Source organism: Lampetra fluviatilis, chromosome 18 (genome assembly GCF_964198595.1).
Source record: "Lampetra fluviatilis chromosome 18, kcLamFluv1.1, whole genome shotgun sequence".
NCBI lineage: Eukaryota > Metazoa > Chordata > Hyperoartia > Petromyzontiformes > Petromyzontidae > Lampetra > Lampetra fluviatilis.
Genome location: NC_136292.1, coordinates 3,910,749 through 3,923,274, shown reverse-complemented (window position 1 = coordinate 3,923,274; position 12,526 = coordinate 3,910,749). Strand labels below are relative to the sequence as shown.

The 12,526-nt window shown below is 48.7% G+C and overlaps 1 protein-coding gene across 3 annotated transcripts in view; it reads right to left on the bottom strand.

The window, feature by feature from the left end:
* The window catches only part of LOC144937106 (tetratricopeptide repeat protein 7B-like), a 118,777-nt gene that overhangs the window by 41,444 nt on the left and 64,807 nt on the right, over positions 1–12,526 (bottom strand). For 2 of the 3 annotated variants that reach the window (XM_078864375.1, XM_078864376.1), the window contains 2 exons: positions 6,671–6,787; positions 5,161–5,258 (listed from right to left, as the gene is read on the bottom strand). In XM_078864375.1, coding sequence (XP_078720501.1) covers positions 5,161–5,258; positions 6,671–6,787 — 215 coding nt within the window. Of the gene's footprint in view, positions 1–3,265; positions 3,317–5,160; positions 5,259–6,670; positions 6,788–12,526 lie in introns of all 3 variants that reach the window. The other variant, XM_078864377.1, reaches the window with a different exon arrangement.

The window sequence follows — 12,526 nt, the reverse complement described above, 5'->3', positions numbered from 1 at the left end:
CGAGCTGATAAGAGCGTGCAGACAACGCAAACTCCCAAATTACAAACCGCAGTGCATTCACGAGCCGCGCCTGCTAAGCAGTTTTCCATGCTGCTGGTGCAAAACTTATTTTTCAATTTACATTATACATTAGCACGGCACTGCAGTTTTAATGAAATTTGCCTTTAGTCTTGTTGATGGTTCTTAATTACCATGACCAAACCTCATTCTCCTCTCTCAGGCCACGAGACCTGGCAATGGGGGGGGGGGGAGAAGCTGAAGTCTGTTTTATTGCCACCTGGAGGATAGGGTGTAACTCCATCTCAAACCCTTTACAGTGCCACGCGCAAATCCCAGGACGCGCAAAACCCAATTCCCAGGCCTGTGATTGCCAAAAACAGCACGCTCTTCGACAGCGACTTGAAGCAGTAAACCCCGGAATGACCCCTTTAAGGAAGCGCAGAGTCGAATAGCTTTCTCTGCCGGCGATGCAAGTGTAGCGTGCACTTAACTGCCCATTCTGAATGACATTTCCACAAAATACGCTTTTAATATCCGTCGGGAGGCAGCACAGAGGCCTGACGGATTCCGATTCCCTCCTGGGGGTTAACGACATCTTAGGAAGATATTTCCAGATGGGCCGAGGCAGCCTGCCTGGTGTGATTCAAGCGACGGGGCGTGCCAAGGTTGTTGGCAGGTTCTTGCTAAAACATTGCTGTTAAAGGCTGCCACATGCCCTCTCCCCGCGTATGCCATCGGGTAATAAATGTAATCTCTCTCTCCCCAAGGAATTCTTGCTTTTGCCAGGCGATGGTCTTAAGTTCTCCCCGTCTCGGTAAAACCCCGTCTTTAATTAATCGGTGGTGAGCGAAGAGGGCACGGCCCAGGGAAGCTACGCCGGAGGCAATCGCGGGAGATGCATTAATTATCGAAATGAAACTCGCAGCGCCACTTACATAGGAGAGGCCATGGTGGATGAGTGGCTTAGGAGTTGGAGGACTGAGCTGATACTGCTGAGAGATCCTGGGTTTGAATCTGAGCAAACTTGTGATGAGCACCAAGTTGCAAAAAAAGTTAATGGTTTCAGCCTCTTTATCAAGGACTGCTCGAACAAAATTTGTTCAAATTCCAGCCGTTGAGAATTGAAGAATGCAATTTCGGTTTGAATGCCATGCAATGAACATCTCCTAAGCAGGGCGTGTATGAAAGTGCAGTGCCCCCTAATGAATATCACATTCTGCAGGTCATTCTCTAACATGGGGATAGGTACTGCACTGGCACAGTTCACAATGGTCACCTTCATCTCATAGCATGACAGCAAGCGTATAATTGCAATAAAATAAGAACAAAAGATCAAAATATGAATTCATAAACAAGGGACCTGCTAAAAGATTCACCTCTGGATTGGCTCATGCATGCATTTTGATGCCATTATAGAATAATCGTTATTATAAAGAGTTTATAAGACACTCAGCATTACCATGCCAAATAAGCACTGGGAGGCACTATATTTATTGTAATTCCTAAAATTGTGGAAATTCCACATTTGTATGGCAGGGGGCAGTTGATGCATTAAAAAAAAACACCATTGGCCGCCAAAATAATAATGATACTATTTATAATAATGCAAATGGTCCTTTGTTCAGCCAGAAAGCCCTGAAAAGTCTCAACACTCTCTTTCACAACAATCTTGCATTGGAATGTTTGAGCAATTCAATTAACGAGTGGCATGCGAGAGGAAACCGGAGTACCCGGAGGAATCCCACGAATTACGAGGAGAACCTTCTTAAAACTCCTCTCAGATAGATTCAAGAATCCATTGTTGTCCTGCCATAGCATGGTATTCCCAGGCAGTCTCTCCCATCCAAGTATCAACCAGGCTCTAACCCGCTTCGCTTCTGGATTCAGGCAAACTTGGTTGCAGCCTCATTAGGCCATGCTCACTTTGCAGATCGTAATGCAACGGGAGATTGAGACTTTCATCTGAATTCACTGTCATCGTCATGGGGCATGATCTATTCACAGCTGGATGAGGGGGCTTCCCAAGCGGCCGCCTCCTCTCTTGGTTCTCAATGCAACTTGTCATCTAGCACCTGCACACGTGCTCATTTCCTCGCTCCACCTCAACGGACTATAATCGTCATCATCATCATCAGCCATGGTCAATGCACTGCTGGATGAAGGCCTTCCCAAGTCGCAAACAGCTCTCAATGTCCCGTGATTTCACAATGGACTTTCACCTGGTCGTATATGAAGGCCACTGAAACAATGCTTGAGTTAGTCATAAATTGAAAGCACAAACTGTGCAACTTAGAAATCATTAACGGTTTATCTGATAATTTGACAGCTTTGAAGCCTCAACCCCAACAGCTTTGTGTTTTGTTTTTTACGATGGAAACGGCCAGTTCGACCACATAAACGAAGAAAAAAATAGGTCCCCCTTAAGATGCAACGTGAACATTTCACCTCAGTTACTCCAACCGACCTTTGAAAGAGTGTGATAACGCACGCCGCATGTATCCGCGTGGCAACCGTACAGGGGTCCGTGCCACACGCAGCCATGGGGCAGGGATCATAAAAGCAGCCACATAGCGCCAGCCATGCTCAGTTGGGGTGCAGTTCATCAACTCCAGCACACACGGGAAACGCACGTCCCCACAATTGCACAAGCAAACTCCAACCATCCACAGCCACCACCCACCCAGCCCGCCCACCGCCCCCACCCACCCACCCGACCTGACCACCTCCAGCTCCTCCCACAGTCAATACCCTACACACAGGGGGGCACCGACCAGCCAGGGAGCCATGCTGCACACTGAGCGAAGGGGGAGGGAGGGAGAAGCGGAGGAGTGGCCACGCTTCCTGTCTCGTTAGACAGCGAGAGAGTGCCGCAGTCATTTGTGACGACAGCAGGCTGCCAGGCAGTGAGCTCGACAAAGAGGGGAGGCCAAAGGTTAGTGGGTGTGTGCTTAGGAGTAACAAAGCGTACGGGCAAAAAAACAAACAAGGGTGGGACTCCAGAAGGTTTAAACAAAAGCAACGAGCTTCGGGTGTTTTTTTTCACTCCCGTTTGGCCTTTTGCAGTAAGTCATACGAATTAAACAGAACGTGCTTAAGAAGCTAAATTAAAAGAAGGTTGCAGGGGGTGGTGGTGGAAATAGGAAAAGTGATTTAAAAACAAAAGAAAAACAAGATCGTGGCTTGTCGGGGCTCACTCAAAACAGGACGGACAGACAAACAGTGATGTGGGGGTGCAATGAATGGCCTGTAAACAAAAGCTACTTACAAACCGAAAACAGGGAGAGAAAACCATGAGAGTAAGCGTCTGGCAGGGTGCCTTAAAACAACACATGAAAACGGTCGTTAGAAGTCGCGTCACAAAGGAAATATATAATTTTAAAAAAAGCAAACCAAGCCAACGTCACGAGTCTGCCACCTCATTCCACCTCATCAGTTGTTTTCGTGCTCATCGTTTGTTTTTTGTTACCCTGCAGCAAAACGTCCTCTTCGTTCTCTCGTGACATTGCCTTCCACCGAGTTGCAACTGTTGCAACAATAGGACCCTCTGTTAGGATGATATGAAGGGACGATAAGCGACACCGCTTCTACGCGGTGGAATCTCTGCGATTACAATCGGCCGTTTATGAAATATGGAAACCCATTAGCGTGCAGAGCAACACAGTCATGGAGGCCTGGAATTGAGCGCGGTGGCGGAGGACGGCGAGACCACGAAGGGGGTTTGCGTGCCGTAGACTTTTCGGATCGTTCACCGGTCATTCGGGGCGCTCGAAGCTCCACCGTGTAAGGCACGCAGGGACGAAGAAAGAAGGCCCCATCTGCCGCTAGCGAGTGGCACAGCGTGGTTGGCATGGGCCATTTTGCAGTTTACAAAATGGAGCCCTCCTCCTCTTAAATTTCGATTTAAAGCTTTCGTGACTGCAGGGATTCATCTTCTTGGTTCTTTCTTATCGACAGACATGTCTTATCGACAGACATGTTCTTCACCTGAGGACGGCTGCTTGCGTTGTGGCCGAAACGTCGTGAGAATTATTTTATTATGTTTTATTTTTATTATTTTATTACTTCCCTTCTACGTGACTTTACCGAAAGAACCAAGAAGATGGACCTCCTACTCTTGTTCAATGTACCCCTCTTCTTCAAAGCCCTGTGTCTGCTTCCCCCCCTCCGCCGGTCCTCCCGATCCGTGAGCTCCAGTTCAGGGGGCACTGCATGCGCGCTCGATAGCGATGCCACCCGTCACTAAATGGGTGGACAGCGCCAGGAATTAACGGGCCCAAATGTTGGCAGGGCTGCTGCCTACCCTACCCAATCCATTTTCCCCTCTGGCCACAAAGCACAATGCCACCGAGGGGTCCTCTGGCTCTGACTAAGTATGCAGACAAAACCTGAACCAAGGTGAACCGATAACAACAGATGGCGATGCCTGAGTAATGAAAAAATAAATATGGACTTGAGCAGAAAGTAAAAGATGGGAGAGAATATGGTGGCAATTAATGTCACACTAGACTCGACAGGATACAATAATAATCACTCTGTTTTGTTTCTAGTTCCTGTGCTATGCACAAGGGCCGTTGCTCCAAACTTCACCGATTATATATTATTACTTTAAGGCAACAGAGTTATTGATGGACGTGTTGAGTTTTTGTTTAAGCCATTCCCTAATGGAGATGCTTTAAAATAAAACACTCAATATTTACAGACATCGAGTATTCGTGTCACGGGGGTTTAAACTTTTTGTTTAATTACATTTGCAAAATGAAATATGGACAGCATTTTTATTACGACTTATTAAAAATATGATGGAAGATTACAGCAAAACTTTCACTAAATATAAATCTCACAGCCTTGGAACTTAATTTAGGAATTCACAGCTTCATTTCTTACCTCAAACCCAATGTCAAACCCCAAAAAAGCAACATCATCGCATTAAAACAACATTTTTACAACAGACGGGAAACACTTTTCCATAACGCAAGAACTCATAACAACCCCAAAATAGCCAGATATAAAATAAGCAAATAAAAGTAAGATAAAAATAACCTTTAAATACGTTCCCCCCCCCCCCTTCCCCTGAGCAAGCCTTGTTTGGCCTGAGAAGAACGAAGTCAAGGAAGCAGAATCTCTGCCAATGTGTACGTGCATTGGGTCATCTCGTCTTACCGGTCTCCGGGTCGCTGAAGTCTGGGAGATTCATATACTGAAGGTGTCGCTTGTCAGCCATCGTTCTGTCCAGCAAGCTGCTTCCTCTCCCAGAATCGCTGTCAGAGCAAGAAACATGAAAATGGGACATTTTTCCATATGAAGAACTTTAATTTTACTTCTATGATATTTCAATACATTTTATATTAAAACTATAACGTTAGGTTCTTTACTTGATTTGGGGAAACAGTTCCAGCTCTGAGATTGACATTTTCAGCTCAATAATGACTTGACAAAACAAGTCATTATTTTTACGAATTTATTGTTAATAGGTGCAAATAATTGTGCTGTCTTAATTGGGTGGACGTGATTTGTACCTGCTGCTGAATGGACAGTGTGCTAACAGCACTCTCCCCAACAGTCTGTTAAAGGCTATACGGGAGATCTTTGTGTTTTAGATTTCTAGCGCACTGCACTACGAAGCTGGCAGCCCACGTTTGAGTCCCACTCAGTGACGATTATATGAACTGGTCCTGTGCCTCCCCGAGGTTGACTCAGCCTGAAGTGAGTACCTACTACAGTATGTAAACATCAGCACTGGGAGGATGCTGGCAACCCCACCCCCCCGTGTATCGCGCCGGTCTTCATAGGTGCTCGCTAACAGCACTTGCCCCAACAGCCTGATGAAGGCTGTACAAGGAATGTGCATCTTCCTCTGAACGTCGCATTGGTTATCCCGCACCTCCGATTCGCTCGCGCACCTCTGATTTGCACGGTTGGCTACGTACGGTGTGAAAGAAGTTCAACATACATATGTACATGGCAAACTCCACAATCTCGCTGCAGAACTTACCGGGGCGGCCACAGTAGCTGTCGGCTCAGCCTCGGTAAGACGTCAGTGCGCTCAACCGAGAGGCTACCCGGCCGAGCACAACCTGCTGCCTGTGTTTGCCACGTTTCAGAGTGTGACCTTGGCAAAACCTCTTAGCCGGCACTTTGGATGCGACACAACTGACCCAGAGTCTTCCACACGAATTATTGCAGTGGCACCCCTCACGGAACACTGATGATTAATGTCAAATACATCATAAAGGCTGCCGATATATATTTAGCTCAACATTAAGCCTCGTGTTTTTGAGCGATCAGTGTGCTTCGTTAGCAGTCGCAAAGGCCTTCCCATGAAATGCAGGGTTGTCCCCGCCCCCCCCCCCGCCCCTCCCCGTATTGGCAGTTTTACTAACAATTAATATTATTGATGTGGAGGTTTTGCTACTATGATGGACAATGTATGTTCCGCCTCTGACCAAATCACTTGGAATGCACTCGACCTTAACGGTTCTTGGAAGCTAAGTCTGGATAGTGCCCGCATGGGTGACCACCGTGCATAGAACAGGCGTTGTGAATCGCAAGCCAGTGCACGCGTTCGGCAACACATCGTGTCACGCACAGGAGCCCCAGATGATGACGATGGTGGAAGTGCATTGCGCGTCTATTGCACTGGCGGTCGGGGGGGTGGGTGATTAGGGCGAACCTGGGGTTGGTGAGGCTGTAGCAAGCCTTCCATATCTGCAGCATGTGCTTGCAGGTCAGCAGCGCCTCGTCCGGTCCCTTGCACAGGGTCTCCAGCTTCACCTTGGTGAACAGCAAGCTGCAGGGAGACACGGGGGTGGAGGGGGGTACAGCACCACGGCGTCACGCTCGGTGATGCCGCAAGCTACTTCGGAGGTCCAAATATCAGGACGCATCACGGGGATGAAGGAAATCTCGCAATACCGGCGGAGGGGATAACCTACAGAGGTGACTACTCCATCATGCCTTTCGGCCATGAGGATTATTCGACCATACTTCACAACGTTGACCATGAAGTAGGGTGCCAGGACCAGTTCGGATATCACTCGCCACTGATTGTTAGCCGTGGCCGGGAATCAAACTCAGGTCACCTAATTCAGACAGCAGTTAAATAATCAGTCACTACCACTCTCTGCAACAATGGTATTTATTTTTTCGGATCATTTGCTTAAAAAAATTTTTTTTACACACTTCAATGCATGTTTATCTCTAAGGTAGACATCGATTTTAATCTATGAATCGATGCATTGTTTCTAGACGTGCAACGAATTGTGCACACGAGAATCGATGTTTTTCTATGGGCTTTTATTTTATTCAATGGGTTCACGTGACCCCTGCAGCCACGATAGCCACGAACATTGATTCTGGAATCTAATCGTAAACCTGAATTGGGACAATTCGTCGTATCACGAGGGTGAGACGAATCGTTACGAGGAGCCCAAGCCAAAACACACCGCTGACAATTAAATAAAAAACCATAAGTGCTGTTAGGGTATAACTTTGTGATGTCATAGAGCGGTATTGCATATTGAAATAAGATCATTCATTAGCCGGTGGGTCTTTACTAGGGCCAGGTTAATAAGTTGTGTCCAGTATATCAAATCAAGTGTATTGCTATTACCCCAGAAACACAAATTGTACGTGTTAAGTTCCTTGGCAACGTATGTATTAATAATGAACGTGTTTCCAGGGGAACTGCATTACGGCCTTATTAAAGAGGATACTAAAAAACGTGCTTAATTCACTCGAGAAGCAACGCCCTCTTTTCACTTCACCATCTCGTGCCGTGGTACAGGAGGCATCACAAAGCAGTCGAGCGCCGACCGGGCCGAGTCTCCGTAGAGCCAACGCACAAAGGATGACTCCTCATCCTCATCAGCCCTATCGGAACGATTATCGCACGGCTCAACTCTGCATTGGGCGGGCACGCGGTAGGCAGAGCGCTCGCCTGCGTGCCGCAGTATGGAGGGGGGCCGCCGCGAGGTGGGCCGGGGTTGGTGGGGGTTGGGGCAAGTACAGCAGCGGGGGGGGGGCGTGGGGATTAAGTGAGCGGGAGCTTCGGTTAGGGCTGGAATGGCAACCAGGACACGCCTGCTTGGCCTCGGCATTAATCAACCACAGAAAATCACACCGCGTGCGCCAGACGTGGGCCGCGCCGGGGGGCTTCGTCCGGGAGACGCCGGTGGGTTTTTCAGTGGCCGCGTGCCGCCAACAATTTTCAGAACGGGTAATGCGAGCGCTACGGGCCCGCGACGGAGTGCATCGCCGTGCCGGCACGATCGCCGTAATTGGCCTTATTTTAAGCGGCGATGCTCGCGGTGAGCGTAAACTAATTTGCGCCCAGGCAGTAAACGAGGTATGAGGGTGGAGGAAATGATTTGTAACGGAATACTAAAAAGTGACAAGTGGCAGTCCAGCATAGAAAACATAGTATGAATATAAATGTTTTTTTTTAATAGCCTCTTTGTCAATCCACTGATGGGTAAAGGTCATGTATTCGATGTGGGTTGTTTGACCATACTCCAACCACGCTGGCCACAACTAGAGATAGTATATTTTTCTCATTGTATGACATTTGAAACATCTTACGTTTACAAGTACGAATGCGATGGCGCTTTGAGTGGCAGACCTGTGCCAGAAAGGCACCACACGTGTGTTTAACCAAAACAATAATTTACTTGACAGTGCAGATTGGTTAACGAGGTGACCTGTTCAGATATCACTCAGCACTGGTGACAGCAGTGGCCGGGAATTTAACTTTAAGATTATTTGGGTTTGTATAGCGGACCATAGATTCAAATATTTAACATTTAACGTTAATAACTAGTGTTGCGCCACCAACATGTCCATTGTAACAATGAGATGGGTGATTATATGGTAAATCATTCAAGGCAGGCAAAGCAGCCGCTTACTTACAACCCAGATAACATTCATCAAGGGCCTTACACAGCCATCGCACGTGAAGTTACATCGAGTGTAAATATGCTGCTCTCACCGCAGTGCAAACGGTGTCCTGTTACTTTTCAGAGGGGGGGGGGGCACTGCGAGTATGCCGAGGGATGATGGGCAGGGAAGGCGTGTCCTGTCACACGTCAAACCATTGCGAAATGACTGCACCGACAGCGCCGACAGCACGATGTTGCATCATTTTTTTGTTTCGTTTACAAGCGCACTTTTTTTTCTAGATTTGAAAGCGCACTTTTGCCAAGAAGGATGAACGGCATTCGTGCAATGGGGGGGGGGGCGAGCGCGTGCCAGCTTGCTGCAGACCGCACGTGAAGACGATCACGGCCGGCACTTAATAATAACGACGACGGGAAGATGATTCAACAGCCGTTTCCTGTACATTTATTAACGCTGAGAAAAACACCACCACACACGGGGGGGGGGACGGGGGGCTGGGGTGGAACACACGGGGGGATGGGGGGGGAACACACGGGGGATGGGGGGGGGAACACACGGGTGGGGACGGGGTGCTGGGGGACACACGAACGCCAACACGTGTGCGTGCCTCCACCACCGCGTGTGACAGCGCGAGACGCGGGGGCGGCGGCTCTGACGCCAACTCGCTACCGTGACCGTCGCCATCGCGATGGGGAAACGCTGTGACGAGGCGGACGATGTGTTCCCCCCACCCCCGTTCTCATGAACTCGAATGGCACGTGTGTGTGGGCTGCGTGCGCGCATGTGGGGAGCGACGGGTTAGTGGTTAGCGAGCGCGCTGCGCTTCGAACCTGGCGACACGAGTTCTATTCCCGATCACGGCCAACAAACAGTGATGATTTATTTGAATCGGTGCTGGGTCTGCCCTAGGTCGACTCGGCCTCGAATGTGTACCTGGTGCGGTGTGTAAACATCGCCACTCGGGTGTGGTGCTGGCCATGCACCCGATTCAAGAGCCGAATGGCTCAAAGGGCTAAACCTAATAAATGAACTTGAAATGAACTTAAATGAACTTTGATGCCCGGCCTTTATAGGTGCTCGCAAACAGCACTTGCTCCAACAGCCTGTCAAGGGCTATACGGGGGGATAATTGTGTTTAGTGTGTGCGCACGTGTGTGGGCGCGGTGTATAAACAAAAGCCGGTTGGGTGTGGTGTTGCCCACCCACGCCTCTGTGTGTCATTTCGGCCTTCGTAGGTGCTCACGAACAACAGCGCACTTGCTCCAAGTCTGTTAAAGTCTTTGTGTGTGCGGGGCGTGGGTGGGTGGCTGGCTGGCTGCAGGTTGCGCACTCCGCGGCGACTTGAGATGGATTCCCAGCCACCGGTGGGGGAGGGATATTTGAACCGGATCTGGCCCCTTCCATAGGTTTAAACAGGTACCTGGTGTGGTGTGTAAACATCAGCAACGGGGACACAAACGTGGATAGGTGCGGCGCTGTTCCCCACCCCATCTCGTGCACCATTCTGACCACACCAGCCCACTTATGCGCTCGCTAAAGAGCACTTGGGCCAACAGTCTGTGAAAGGTCTTTATCCTTGCATGTGCCTGTGCTCACACGCGTGTGTGTGCGTGTGTAATTTGCACCACAAATTCACAGCATGTATTCTAGATTCGAAGCTTTCGTGGCTGCAAGGATTCATACTCTTTGTTTTTTTTCGGACAACGTAGCGAAAGCGCCCCACCTGAAGAAGGATGCTTGTGTTGCGCCCGAAACGTCGTCATTTAATTGAGTTGTTTTCAATTATTTTGTTTTTTACCTACGTGACTTTGCCAAAAAAAAACCCAAAGAGTATCACAGCATGTACGTTGGGCTCCGTAGCACGCAGACACCAACACATGCATTATTCTGCAGTTCTGGCAAGAACCTTGACAAACATTCGGCCTGATGCAGTTTTCATATCTTGGCTGAATTCCCAACGTCTCTACCAAACCACCTATATACCCCAAGAAACTTTGCCGCTGGTCCCAACGTTGGCGTGCCATCGACTTCCACGCGGAGGGGAGTTAACTCCGTCTATTCTACTTAGACCTATACTGTCCCTCCCTTTGCCGACGATAACCCAAATACTCATCGCTTATACATTTATATTGCTGAATAAGAAAGCTAACCATCCGACAACAGTCTGCTTAAATCATATTTTATACATTATTTGTATTTCTGGGTTTATGGTCCGCTTACTCCTTCCGCGCCTCATTATGTTGCACAGTTAACGCATCATATGCCGCCAATTGTGATTTTGTGGTGAGATATCTATCTATTATTTTCATGCTAACTGCATTGCGTTTTTAACAAAGTGCTGTCCCAATTTAACCCATGCACAGGGCTGCGATGCTGCTGCTGAGATTATACACAACTCTGCTTAACGACCGCGGTCGGTGGGGTGGTAAACGTTTTAGATCGACTGCGCCTTGTTTCCTGCTCGGGAACAAAGCAAAGTATCGGTTTAATGCTTAAAGTGTTATGCCAGTGTCGATTCCAGCACAATCTAAATTCAGGCACGCGTGTCTGGGCACACGGACGCCGTGCCGCAGCGTGCAAGCTCAGCCCAAACCTTTGCTCTGTGTGCCCGCTTCACGCGAATCGAGAGGACACACGCCCACCAACAACAACACTTGGGCTATTGTAAAATAGCAAGCTAAAGCACCCACACACGCGGGCGCTCACCCACATGCACACAGAAACACTGCCATGCTCTGTGGACATTTCCACGGCCGTCCGTCCGTCCACTGGTTTGGAAAATCGGGCTGGCCGCCTATTTGCTCGTGCTGCCTATAATCTCCTTAATTGGTTAGCGGGATAGAGAGGCTCGTGGCTTTTAGGCGTTTCACATTACATGCTTGTTACTAAAATCAATACCGTGGCATGCAAACTGCATGGTCCGACTTGCGCGATCAATACAATTTAATACCCGCCGTTATTTGGTTAGCCTTGTGCCGGGAACCACGAATGCATCACGGCCGATATGGAATCATTCATGCTTTCACTATGATCGCTACAAGTGTAACGCTGCTTGGCACTTGATCACTATTAATGAATGCAGGGATCCACTGAAGCTCACATTTGTTTAGCGTGTTCTCAGAGCAGGACAACGCGACTTGGAATGTAAAGTTGCCGCGTTAGCATCTGTGTCGTTTTAAAATGATCGCAACTGGCTTCTTGGCTCACGCCACGCCTTGCGTCGTCCATGGCACTGTGCATTAACAATCGCACCTTATTTTGCGCTTGCATTAAAAAAATCACAACTTGAAAAACGTCATTCTAAAACCGAAAATGCATTAATGGTGTTTCGCGAGCATTTTATTTCCTGCACAGACTTCGTTTGGGGGGGGGGGCGGCATGGCTTTACACTACGGTGTTTCCTTGACAGTGTCGCAAAGCGCAGCCAAATTAATTTAAAAAAAGTGTCGCCCCCTATTACCTCCAAAGCACTTGTGCCCGGGACCCCATTTCGCAAAAGAATGGCCTCCACCATCAATGAATAACTATCCTGTGCCACCACCGCACGAAAGCCATTAAGGCCTCCCAGGCCAGGCAGTGCCAACGATGTGAAACGCACAGCGGCTGACGGCACAGTCACGGGTAAGCGGTCCCC